Raw genomic sequence first — 14376 nt, forward strand, 5'->3', positions numbered from 1 at the left:
CAAGGTCCTTGTACTGTTGCTCTGGAATTGATTTGCACTTTTTGCACCAAGTACGTTAATCTCTAGGATACAGAATGCATCTCCTTCCTGAGCGGTATGACAGCTGCGTGGTCCAATGGTGTTTATACTTGCATACTATTGTTTGTACAGATGAATGTGGTGCCTTCAGGCGTTTGGAAATTGCTCTCAAGGATGAACCAGAATTGTGGAGGTCTTGGCTGATTTTTTATTTTTTTCTCATGATGTCAAGCAAAGAGGCACAGAGTTTGAAGGTACGCCTTGAAATACATCCACAGGTACACCTCCAATTGACTGAAATTATGTTAATTGGCCTTTCAGAAGCTTCTAAAGCCATGACATCATTTTCTGGAATTTTCCAAGCTGTTTAAAGAAACAGTCAACTTTGTATGTAAACTTTTGACCTGCTGGAATTGTGATACAGTGAATTATAAGTGAAATAATCTGTGGTTAGAGCGTTGGACTAGTAACCGGAAGGTTGCAAGTTCAAATCCCCGAGCTGACAAGGTACAAATCTGTCGTTCTGCCCCTGAACAGGCAGTTAACCCACTGTTCCTAGGCCGTCATTGAAAATAAGAATTTGTTCTTAACTGACTTGCCTAGTAAAATAAAGGTAAAATAAAATAAATAAAATAAAAATGGTTGGAAAAATTACTTGTTATAGATGACCTAACTGACTTAACCTCTTACCCCCTACTTTTTTCAATTTCCGCCTGAAGACATACCCAAATCTAACTGCCAGTAGCTCAGGCCCAGAACCAAGGATATGCTTATTATTGGTTTCATTTGAAAGAAAACACTCTGAAGTTAGTAAATGTGAATTGAATGTAGGAGAAATAGATCTGGTTTAGATAATACAATGAAACAAACATACTTTTTTATTTTTATTGTTGTATCATCGTCTTTAAAATTAACAAGACAAAACAAACATTCCGATAGGATGATGGGGACAATTTCAGTGAAAAATATAAGAGGGCAACAGTACTTGTGCAAAGTTTCAGAATGATAACTTCAAAAATGAGTGTGCTACGTGACATGTATCATGAAGTCACCCAGGTGTCCCACACAAGTAGCCCAAATGTACCCAAGTGGCCAAATTGGTGAAGTTATACATTTTGAATTGAATAACTATATACAAAATACCAAAATGGTATTCTAAAACAGCCCCCCCCAAAAAAAAATGGAGAAGAAACATGAAAAAAAAAAAGTTCAATATTTGGAAGACCCTCCGTCATCTACACAATATTGTGCTGCTGATGCCAGGTGCCATAGCAGTCTCTTTCTGCTGTAAAGCAGAGGGTCACCAAGCATGTGCAGGTGATGGGGACTTCATTTTGCAAAGAACACAGTGACGCCTCTATGCTTGTGCCCTTTTGGCCCTGAGGCACATCCATGCCTGCAGAAATAAATTTGGGCAGATTAACACCACTTGTGGCAGGAGCAGAACGTGGTGCTGTAGCCAGCAAGCTCCTTGATGAGCAGCTCTCTGAAGGCTAGCTGTGAGATGGGGGGCTTTTCACAGCTCTTAGCCATTTCCTTGTGTAGGATGAATGCATTCACCACAGTAATGTCGTACAAGAAGGTCTTGTACCATTTCATCGTCTTATGGAGAACATTGTAATAGCCTATCAGCGCATCTGACAGGTCCACACCTCCCATGCTCTTAAGGTCCTTTAGTGCAGTTGGAATGGGGACATTTTTTGCGGTCCATGCCCCAGTAGTGCTGAGACAACAGGTGTCCGGCTGGATGAACCAGCTTCAGTGGGGGATGGACACCTTGGCACTGGGGGCTCTCATTCAGAGTCAGTGTCACTGTGAAAGAAAATGTTCAGTTAGAATAGTTTGACATATCAACAGGTATAATAAACATACATATATATATATATATATATATATATATATATATAGAGTACAGGGAACATAAGGTTGAATATATTATTATAGACCTGCTAGATCTACTGTCTCATTTATATTATGACAGACCAACTAGATCTACTGTCTATTTTATATTATGACATTTAAGCTAGATCTACTATCTCTATTATATTATGACAGACCAGCTAGATCTACTGTCTTTATTATATTACAACAGACCAGCTGTATCTACTCTCTCCATTTCACTTTGGCCATTGTTGTGGGCCTGCCCTCTCCTCAACAGCCTCAAATAGGCTATTTCATGTGGGGGTGGGGTGAGGTGGAGCGGCAGACACACTCATCTCGGCCATGCTCCCTCTAATCCACAATATGTATATATGCACACACAAACAGGCTATGGGTCATACACATACATACAAACATAGGCTATGGGTCATACACATACATACAAACATACCCCCACCCACAATGTATATCCAACGTGTACTTCACACATTTCATTATATTTTTATATATTGCTACTAAAATTTAAAAAATCCCATGTTTTATATTATTAATTTCAAACAACGGCATTAGCATGAGAAGAACTTACCAGTCCAAAACGATGTCCTCTCCGTTCTAAACATATTCCTCCATTTGGAAATCAAAGCTATGCTAGCTAAATGAATCGTCCTCCAACAATCTCTGTCTCACTTTGTGTGTACATCTGTATATCTAGACCTAGATTTAGCTTTCCCTGATTTAGTCGCCATACTTATTGATATATAGACAGCTGAAGATGCGCTTTACCAAAATAGTGCTGTGCGTAACATGCGTGGCTCCAGTATGAATCTTCAATGGCGAATGACCCTCTTTACGCCGGAGTTTACTACATGGGTTGGTCTTCCAACACATAACCATTACATATTGCCGTTTACCTCAGCTCATTGGCTATCAACCAAGCTAGATTTCAAGACGATCAGTGGTCATTGGGTTAAAATACAGTCAATCAACAAAACAGCGGTCATATCATTGGTGCACAATGATGTCATTACTTGTCTTCAAATCGGTTTCTTTCAGTTAATACGTCCCGCGAAATGACCCATCAAGTTTGGTTGTGTTACAAACAACCAGTTGATTGCAATGAAACCAAACATGACTGGATAAAGTCACGTTTAGTGTGTATATTTACATCGAATGTGTCGTCGAAAATTGAATGAGACTGAGTTCAACACAAGCGGTTCACAAAATGTTTCGTGTTAGGCTATAAAAATTGTTTTTATCAAACAAAAGACCATTCATTGTGTAACAATGAGCATTGGGATTGCAAACAGAGGAAGATCGTCAAAGGTAAACTATTTATTTTATTGCAATTTGTGATTTTGTTACACCTGTGCTGGTTGAAAGTTTTTTTTTATGGGGCTCTGTCCTCAGATAATCGCATCGTATTCTTTCGCAGTAAATCCTTTTTTAAATCTGACAACGCAGTTGAATTAGCAAGATTCTAGGCTTACGATACATGTGAGCCACTTGTATTTTCATGAATGTTTAATATGACTATTTTTGTAGCGATCACCGTATGTTGTTGAATTTAATCCCGCTAACGGGTTCGGTTAACAAAACTATAGTCAACAAGACATTTGCGGAGTGGTTGAAAAACAAGTTTTAATGACTCCAACCTCAGTGTATGTAAACTTCCGACTTCAACTGTAGGTCCTGGATTGCAGGGAGCTTGGCCCCAGTGGTGTACTTGGCCGTATGCACTACCCTCAGTAGCGCCTTACAGTCAGATGCTGAGCAGTTGCCATACCAGGCGGTGATGCAGCATGTCAGGATGCTCCCGAATGGTGCAGCTGTAGAACCTTTTGAGGATCTGGGGACCCATGACAAATCTTTTCAGTCTCCTGAGGGGGAAAAGGTTTTGTCGTGCCCTCTTCATGACTGTCTTGGTGTGTTTGGACCATGATAGATTTTTGGTGATGTGGACACCAAGGAACTCTCGACCCGCTCCACTGCAGCCCCGTTGATGTTAATGGGGGCCTGTTCGACCCGCCTTTTCCTGTAGTCCACGATCAGCTCCTTAGTCTTGCTCACATTGAGGGAGAGGTTGTTGTCCTGGCACCACACTGCCAGTTCTCTGACCTCCTCCCTATAGGCTGTCTCATCATTGTTGGTGATCAGGCCTACCACTGTTGTGTTGTCAGCAAACTTAATGATGGTGTTGGAGTTGTGTTTGGCCACGCAGTCGTGGGTGAACAGAGAGTACAGGAGGGGACTAAGTACACACCCCTGAGGGGCTCAGTGTTGAGGATCAGCTTGGCAGACGTGTTGTTGCCTACCCTTACCACCTGGGGGCAGCCAGTCAGGAAGTCCAGGATCCAGTTGCAGAGGGAGGTGTTTAGTCCCAGGGTCCTTAGCTTAGTGATGAGCTTCTCGGGCACTATAGTGTTGAATGCTGAGCTGTAGTCAATGAACAGCATTCTCACATAGGTGTTCCTTTTGTCCAGGTGGGAAAGTGCAGTGTGATTGTGTCATTTGTGGATCTGTTGGGGCGGTATGTGAATTGGAGTAGGTCACAGGTATCTGGAAGGATGCAGTTGATGTGAGGCATGACCAGCCTTTCAAAGCACTTCATGGCTACCAACGTCTTAGTGGTAAATAGATGGCGACGAATAATATAGATGAGAACTTTCTTAGTAGATAGTGTGGTCTACAGCTTATTATTAGGTACTCTACCTCAGGCGAGCAATACCTCGAGACTTCTTTAATATTAGACATTGCGCACCAGCTGTTATTGACAAAAATACACACACCCCACCCCTCATCTTTCCAGACGTAGCTTCTCTGTTCTGCCGGTGCATTGAAAATCCCTACAGCTCTATATTATCTGTGTCGTCATTCAGCCACCACTCGGTGAAACATAAGATATTGCAGTTTTTAATGTCCTGTTGGTAGGATATTTGTAATCATAGATCATCAATTTTATTTTCCAATGATTGCATGTTAGCAAGTAGAATTGATGGTAGTGTGAGTTTACTCATTCGCCTATGGATTCTCAAATGGCAGCCCGAGGTCACTTGAGGTCAGTACAGAGAGTACGTTCACTCTGGCATTTATATCTTCTCAGTAAGGAAGCAAGGACAAAGCTTCTGATCAAAGGAATAACAGTCAGAGGAAAACATGTTGTGTTCAATTCAAGTTACAATTAAAGAACTACCTGAATCAGCAGATGATAGTGTTGTGACTGAGTTTCTGGCTAAATCTGGATGTAAGGTGGTGGGGAGATTGTTGAGGCACATGATAAGATACAAGGGTCAACTCACAAACTGCTCCTATGAAGATAGTTTTGTATATGTTGAAGCAGCACCCATCACTCCCATGACACAGTCTGTAAAGGTAGGCCCTCACTGGATCAAAGTATTTTATAATGGACAAGGCCCTGCGTGTAGACAGGACTGGCAGACACAATCTCACTCTAGAGGGGGTCAGGAGATGGTAGAGTACAGTCCTACTACACTGGACAACATAAGGTGCATAGAGGAAACTTTTTCACACTGTGCAGGACAACAATCCAGTCCCCATGAGTAGGGCAGACGTATCCCAGCTGAAATGACAGAAAGTGAGACAGGTTGAAGAACAGAACTTCTCGGCTCCCGAGGACAATGGTGGAGTAAATTAATTATTTGAGTTGGTATCTGGTGAGCCAGAGTCTACAGCAATGACCTCTCATTCCAAGAAAAAGAAGAAGAAGAAGAAGAGGGAAGATGTTTAAAAAGAAGCTGGGAAAGGGGCTACTGAGACCAGTGACAATCATAACCCAAAAACTCTGAGGATAATAAGGGACCCCGAAGGCGGTGCAACTCTCTGGGGAATACAATAGAAGGCAGCCAAACATCAATGCTGGCCTTCATTCAAACAATCTGGAATCAACAAACACCCAAGCAGCCCAGGGTAACACGCTCTCTGGAGTTAGGACACCTGCAGAAAAAAATGGCTGATATGGAGGATGTAATTCTGGGAGAAGTGGCAAAGTCCCCCTAATTAGCTATCCAGACCCGAAATCATTGATGAATGGTGGAACATGCATGATTTGAAATAATCTATATTTGAGTAGCCTATTTTACCTGGTTCAGAGAAGGACATTCTGTGTATGTGAGCATAACCTCTGTCACTAACATGGCTTTTCAAGAGAATGAGCAATCTGTGTCCCAAACAAAATCCGCCTTCGAGACAGAAACTCAGTTCCCTTAACCCAGCTATTAGAAAACATTGTACTATGAACCTTTTTCAAACCGTTAATCAGGCTAAAATACTCTGGGACCCTCGTTCCAAGCCTAGAGAAATATTAGGAGGTCATCTGAAAATTCATCACATTATTTCTAATCTTGATTTCTTTCTGTTTCTTTGAAACATGGCTGAATAAATCCTCTCCTTCTGCCTTTACTGTCCCTGGATATCCCATATTCCAGAGGGAGAGGGCAGAGGGGGTTAAATTCATTATGTACATGAACGATAACTTTAAATGCAATCGTATCATGTAAACATACCAATGACCTTGGATGTATGGGGCTGAATGTTTTCCTCTCCCCTAATGTCTTAAACTGTTATTGGATTATATTGACCACCAACATCTGATATCTATTTTTTTCACCATGTTAATGCCATGCTTAAAGAATGTCATCATAAGAAGGAGCTTATCTTCATGGGCGATTTTCAATATAAACTGGAAAAACAAAACTTGCAGAATTTTTTAATCACAGAGCATTTCAACCTGAGTCAAATAATACAAGGATCAACCAGAGTAACACAGACATCCCAGACTATAATTGATCTGGTGTTCACTAACAGACCTGATTGAATAACTACATCCATTAACTTACTAACTGGCATATCTGAAAATCCCGAAAAGTGATGAAGCTATGAGTCAAATTGACTGGTCTGATCTATTACGCAATGAAGACCCAGAGTCTGGATACACAACATTTCTGTCAGCTATTGACAAAGTGGATACCTCTTTTACCAGGAAATTTCAACGTAAGCCAAGACGGAAAACCTCTCTACCATGGCTCAACAAGGACCTCTGGAGGCAGATCAGAGAACGGGAGTTTTCCTTGAAAAGGCACTGAAGTCTGGTAAGAATGATGACAGATGTATATTTAACATCACTGAGAAGTACGGTGGCATATATATATTTTTTTAAGTCCTCAGTTCTTCCTGATCAATGAAGCAAAAGGAAATGGCAAAGGGATTTGGGAAAATCTCAACAAACTAACAGGGAGAGGAGCTGAAAAGTCCAAAAAGCGTCCCGAATTAAAGATGAATGGGATTCTAATTCAAGGCTCCAATTTCATATCCACCACCTTTAACAATGTTTTGTTTTACTCTGTCGGGGAACTGGCTCAAAGATTTTCAACCAAGACCACAGTTCTCACTCCCATAGATAATAATAAACCAATATTCAGAATTCTTGAAATCTCAGCATCAGCAGTGGACAGTATTATTAGCTTCTTCAGGAGCTCTAGAACAAAATATGTATTTGGTCTAGACACTGTATTCCTAAAGAAATACAAATATTATCTGATTGCCCCTATTGTACATACAGTTAATCTGTCCATCAAATATGGGTTCTTCCCATATTGGAAGTATGCTGCAGTGATACCCGTTTTAAAATCTGGCGACTGGTGGAAAATGACCGACCTATACCAGTGCTATCAAAAGGTAGCTGAAAGATGGGTGGCTGACTGATCACCTCATTCAGGGCAACTCCATACATCAAATGGTTCAGAACTAATCATTCTACACAAACAGCCAATTGCTATTTTCTGGAGTGCATTAAATCTAAACTGGACATAGGTGGTGAAGTGGGCACAGTCTTTTTGGATCTTAAAAAGGCCTTTGATAGTATGAATCATGAGGTCCTTCTATCCAAACTATCCTCCCTTAATGTGTCCACTGAAGCCACTAATTGGATGACAAACCAAAGTCAAAGGGTTCATCTGGGGGACACTCAGTTGGACTCTCTTTACTGATACATTGGCATCCCACGAGGGTCCAACTTAGGCGCCCTTCTGTTTTACCATCTACAGTTGAAGTCAGAAGTTTACATACACCTTTAAACTCAGTTTTTCACAATTCCTGACATTTAACCCCAGTAAAAATACCATGTCTTAGGTCAGTTAGGATCACCACTTTATTTTAAGGATGTGAAATGTCAGAATAATAGTAGAGTGATTTATTTCAGCTTTTATTTCTTTCATTACATTCCCAGTGGGTCAGATGTTTACATGCACTCAATTAGTTTTTGGTAGCATTGCCTTTAAATTGTTTAACTTGGTCAGATGTTTTGGGTAGCCTTCCACAAGCTTCCCACAATAAGTTGGGTGAATTTTGGCCCATTTCTCCTGACAGAGCTGGTGTAACTGAGACAGGTTTGTAGGCCTCCTTGCTCACACACACTTTTTCAGTTCTGCCCACACATTTTCTATAGGATTGAGGTCAGGGCTTTGTGATGGCAGCTCCAATACTTTGAATTTGTTGTCCTTAAGCCATTTTGCCACAACTTTGGAAGTATGCTTGTGATCATTGTCCATTTGGAAGACCAATTTGCGACCAAGCTTTAACTTCCTGACTGATGTCTTGAGAAGTTTCTTCAATATATCCACATTATTTTCCTACCCCATGATGCCATCTATTTTGTGAAGTGCACCAGTCCCTCCTGCAGCAAAGCACCCCCACAACATGATGCTGCCACCCCTGTGCTTCGCGGTTGGAATGGTGTTCTTCAGCTTGCAAGCCTCCCCCTTTTTCCTCCAAACATAACAATGGTCATTATGGCCAAGCAGTTCTATTTTTGTTTCATCAGATCAGAGGACATTTCTCCAAAAAGTATGATCTTTGTCACCATGTGCAGTTGCAAACCGTATTCTGGCTTTTGTTATGGCGGTTTTGGAGCAGTGGCTTCTTCCTTGCTGAGTGGTCTTTCAGGTCATGTCGATATAGGACTCGTTTTACTGTGGATTTAGATACTTTTGTACCTGTTTCCTCCAGCATCTTCACAAGGTCCTTTGCTGCTGTTCTGGGATTTGTTTGCACTTTTTGCACCAAAGTACGTTAATCTCTAGGACACAGAACGCGTCTCCTTCCTGAGCGGTATGACGGCAGTGTGGTTCCATGGTGTTTATACTTGCGTACTATTGTTTGTACAGATGAACGTGGTACCTTTAGGCGTTTGGAAATTGCTCCCAAGAATGAACCAGACTTGTGGAGATCTACAATTTTTTTTCTGAGGTCTTGGCTGATTTATTCTGATTTTCCCATGATGTCAAGAAAAGAGGCACTGAGGTTGAAGGTAGGCCATGAAATTCATCCACAGGTACACCTCCAATTGACTCAAATGATGTCAATTAGCCTATCAGAAGCTTCTAAAGCCATGACATCATTTTCTGGCATTTTCCAAGCTGTTTAAAGGCACAGTCAACTTAGTGTATGTCAACTTCTGAGTCCCTGGAATTGTGATACAGTGAATTATAAGTGAAATAATCTGTCTGTAAACAGTTGTTGGAAAAATTACTTGATTCATGCACAAAGTAGATGTCCTAACCAACTTGCCAAAACTATACATCGTTAACAAGAAATTTGTGGAGTGGTTGAAAAATGAGTTTTATTGACGCCAACCTTAAGTGTACGTAAACTTCCGACTTGAACTGTACAGTATATACAGCTAACATATACACATCTACACATGGATTTTGTGTTATAGAAATGTGTTGGTAGAGTAGTGGCCTGAGGGCGCACATTTAATGTGTAGTGAAATGTATTGTAACGTGCTGCCAAAGCAGCAGCTAATGGGGATCCATAATAAATACAAAACAAAACTATATACATTTGCTTTAATATTCATAAAATACCTCACCAACTGTAACTCTTTATCCCCAAAAAAAAGTATTTAAAAATAGTCAAAATAATTATACCAATTCCAATTTGGGTTGTTTATGGAGTTGTGAAATTACCTGGGTCCATGTTTTCTACAAAGGATAGTAACCCCTAATAGAGTTGTGAATTTTCTCTAGCTTGAGATGTTGCATAGCTACCTTTTATCCAATGGTTAAAAAAAGTAGGAGGAAAACAATCCTTCCACTAAAATAGAAGAAAACATCTAGCTAGAAGAGAAGTAAATGCCAGCATGTTGCCCATAGAACTGTTGAGGGGCCTCCTGTGGTGACACTCCGAATAATTTAATAAAGGCAGAAGGTTCTATAGGACTCTCCAGTATCTTAGAGAACCGTCGTTCAGTGAGGAGATCCCTTTTTCAGACCAGATATGAAACACCCGGTCTATTAATGATGGAGAGAATGTATGGTTCTTTAATACTGGGGCAGAAGTTGAAAATTCACTGGGACCAAACGATGGCCTGAACTGTTTCCATATTTTTAGAGAATTTTTAACAATAGGGTTTTTAGTGTATTTGGAAACTAGTAATGCAAGTTTTGAACAGAGGAAGACTGCTAAGGAGGTGGGGCCACAGGATGAGATCTCCAACGTCATCCATTTTGGGCCTGTAACAGGGATTTCTGTCATCCAATATAGAATGATTCTTATATTAGCTGCCCAGTAATAATATTGGAAGTTTGGAAGTGCTTGACCACCTGGGGACGAGATCTCTGTAATACGCTCTTACGTATCCAAGGGTTTTTCTTGTTCCAGATAAAAGCAGATATCAGTTTATCTATGGAGATAGGAATACATTGAAATAAGTATTACAATTTATGTAATATATTCATTTTAACAGTACTAATTCTTCCACCCAAAGAAAGTAAATCCCAGCGTTCAAGATCCTGTTTCAGGCGGAGTATCAAGGGAGGGAAATTGGCTTTGTAGAGATCTTTTGAAATTGTGTGTGACCCAAATTCACAAATATTTACATGTCTGTGTCGTCACATGACTAAAAGAAGTTTGCATGGCAGAAGGATTAGCAGGCATCAATTCATTTTTTTGTAGATTAACCTTATACCCTGATATTTTACCAAATGTCTTTAGTAGAACCATCCACATAGAGTGAAACTATATGCTCTATGCCCCCTCTTTGAATACCTTTGATAGTGATGTTATTACGTATTGCTATGGCTAAAGGCTCAATTGCGATTGCAAACAGCTGAGGGGATAGAAGACATCCCTGTCTTGGTCCACGTTGGAAACTAGGAAGGTCATTATTTGTGCGCACTGCAGCTGTAGGGGAAGAGTGAAGGACTTTGAACCAGGACATAAAATTGGGACCGAATCCAAATAGTTTGAGAGTATAAAATAGATAATCCCACTCCTCCCGATCAAAGGTCTTCTCTGCATCAAGTGATAACAATATCTCTGTCAGATGAAGAGGGATTATAACGTATATTGTAAAGATGTCTAATTTTGAAAAATAGAATGACTGACTCAAAACAGCAGGCAATCATCTTAGAAAGTATCCTTACATCGCAATTCAGTAAAGAAATTGGCCTATATGAACCACATTCAAGTTTTTTTTCCCTTTTTCAGAATAATTTAAATACATGCTTGTCTCATTGTTGAGGGTAAAGAGTTTGAGGAGAATGATTCCTCAAATACGCAAAGCAAGAGGAGAGAGTTGATCTGATCATTTTTTTGATATATTTTTTTCTGGAATTCCATTGGGTCCAGGGGATTTGCCACACTGCATAGATTTAATTGCTAAAACAATATTCTACAGAGAACTGTTTTTCTAATTCAGCAGCTATCTCAGGTTCAACTGTAGGAATAACTAAGTTCTCAAAGAAGGTGTCGAGTAAGGTAGGATTACCAGCAGATTCTGAAGTGTATAATTGTGAGTAAAAGTTACGAAAGCATGAATTGACCTCTAAATCATCAATACATTTGTTACCCAGCTCGTCAGTTATCTCAGGTATGGTTTGATTTGCGGTTCTCTGACGCAGCTGGTGTATTAAGTTTTTTTGCTCTGCAAGTGTGTGACGAAAAGCATTTTCATGCATAAACATTTTCAGTCATCAGCACATGCCATTTACAATTGAAATACAGTGAGGTCCAAAAGTATTTAGACAGTGACACATTTGTTTGTATCTTGGCTCTGTACTCCAGCAGATTTTTAATGATACAATGACTATGAAGTTAAACTGCAGATAGGTATGTGGCGGTCACTAAATGTTGTCAGCCGGTGATTGTCGAGCTCTCGGTAATTGACCATTAATGAGCATAAACACATTTATCCCCTCCTGGCTTCCACACAACACTTCATCAGTCTCTCATTCATAATTTGGCATCCCCTTTGTGTGGCCCTAATGCCCCCTAAAAAAAATCCATGGCTTTTGGGGCCAGTGGTATTTGTGCCCTTGGGCTAAATATAATAATTATAATTCCCTTCTTCCTGAGTGCTGCACCTCTCACTCACAAGACAGATACATCAAGGACGCAACTGCGCACGTCCTTAACCAATTCCGAGGTGCATATTGAAGATATTGGGAGAAGTCCACATTTACTTTTCGTCAGCCAACAAGATGACTAAGCCTAACGAACAGCAAAAGCACTAGCCTATGTCAATATACTCTCCCCCATAGTACAAAAGTTTACCTATTCTGTGCGAATAAATACAATTAAAATAAATATTCCAAATATAGTTTGGAACAGTTGTGGGATGTGGTAGATCCCAAATTAATTCAACCACTAGCATCAGTACATATTTCTTACGCAATGAGGCTGACGCAACAGATCAGAATGTTTAGCTTAAAATGATGATAAACTATTTGGCTATTTCTACACACACATCAGTAGGCTATAAGCGTGAATCTTCCATTAGCGGAAAACACCATTATCAAAAGTGACCACAAATGTGATTATTCATGTAATGCGTTTATTATAAATGTGCATTTTTATGGTGAAAATTATCTTCCCCAAACTTGAATGTCACACGCTGCTTATGTATGCCAGTTAGGCTCTACACCCCTTGTAAAGCGGATTAATGAGGCTTAATTTTAATAAATTATTTGGCCACTTTAGTTGTGATATAAACCTTATCCAAACATATAGGCCTATGGGCTAGGCTACATGATGTGTGCGACTATGATTAGAAAAAGTGCTGGTCATCATTCACAAGTGATAATATATAATTAATAAGTGATAGACTAATATTGTCACTCATCACACTATTCTTGATTTAATCTTGTCTTTACATATACTAAATAATATGTGTGAAATTAGTTTTGATTTCGAATGGACCATTATCATGCACATGTATCTAAACGGGCAGCGGGGGGAAAAAATACATTTCATCTATACACTTAAATAGCGAATGGAGGATGCTTTTCCCCGTGTCATTTTCATGCCAGCCAGGTAGGCTATATAAATATAAGCAATGTGCTTAATATTAGGAACGTTGAGAGATCAATAAAGTAGACCTAACCTATAGATACAGGGGGGAGAACAAGTATTTGATACACTGCCGATTTTGCAGGTTTTCCTACTTGCAAAGCATATAGAGGTCTAATTTTTATCATAGGTACACATCAACTGTGAGAGACGGAATCTAAAACAAAAATCCAGAAAATCACATGGTATGATTTTTAAGTAATTAATTTGCGTTTTATTGCATGACATAAGTATTTGATCACCTACCAACCAGTAAGAATTCCGTCTCTCACAGACTTGTTAGTTTTCCTTTAAGAAGTCCTCCTGTTCTCCACTCATTACCTGAATTAACTGCACCTGTTTGAACTCGTTACCTGTATAAAAGAAACCTGTCCACACACTCAATCAAACAGACTCCAACGTCTCCACAATGGCCAAGACCAGAGAGCTGTGTAAGGACATCAGGGAGAAAATTGTAGACCTGCACAAGGCTGGGATGGGCCACAGGACAATAGGCAAGCAACTTGGTCAGAAGGCAACAACTGTTGGCGCAATTATTAGAAAATAGAAGAAGTTCAATCACCCTCGGTTTGGGGCTCCATGCAAGATCTCACCTCGTGGGGCATCAATGATCATGAGGAAGGTGGGGGATCAGCCCAGAACTACACGGCAGGACCTGGTCAATGACCTGAAGAGAGCTGGGACCACAGTCTCAAAGAAAACCATTAGTAACACACTACGCCGTCATGGATTAAAATCCTGCAGCGCACGCAAGGTCCCCCTGCTCAATCCAGCGCATGTCCAGGCCCGTCTGAAGTTTGCCAATGACCATCTGGATGATCCAGAGGAGGAATGGGAGAAGGTCATGTGGTCTGATGAGCCAAAAAATAGAGCTTTTTGGTCTAAACTCCACTCGCTGTGTTTGGAGGAAGAAGAAGGATGAGTACAACCCCAGGAACACCATCCCAACCGTGAAGCATGGAGATGAAAACATTCTTTGGGGATGCTTTTCTGCAAAGGGGACAGGACAGCTGCACCGTATTGAGGGGAGGATGGATGGGGCCATGTATCGCGAGATCTTGGCCAACAACCTCCTTCCCTCAGTAAGAGCATTGAAGATGAGTCGTGGCTGGG

The 14376-nt window shown here is 40.5% G+C and overlaps 1 protein-coding gene across 1 annotated transcript in view; it reads left to right on the plus strand.

The window, feature by feature from the left end:
• LOC115143952 (coiled-coil domain-containing protein 186) overlaps positions 1–6999 on the plus strand; it is a 62030-nt gene extending 55031 nt beyond the window's left edge. Inside the window, exon 10 of the mRNA XM_065015113.1 lies at positions 6896–6999. Within this exon, the coding sequence (XP_064871185.1) occupies positions 6896–6987 (92 nt within the window). The 3' untranslated portion in view covers positions 6988–6999. The remainder of the gene's footprint in view (positions 1–6895) is intronic.
• The last annotated feature ends 7377 nt before the right edge of the window (positions 7000–14376 follow it).

This window comes from Oncorhynchus nerka, unplaced genomic scaffold, assembly GCF_034236695.1.
Source record: "Oncorhynchus nerka isolate Pitt River unplaced genomic scaffold, Oner_Uvic_2.0 unplaced_scaffold_1689, whole genome shotgun sequence".
NCBI lineage: Eukaryota > Metazoa > Chordata > Actinopteri > Salmoniformes > Salmonidae > Oncorhynchus > Oncorhynchus nerka.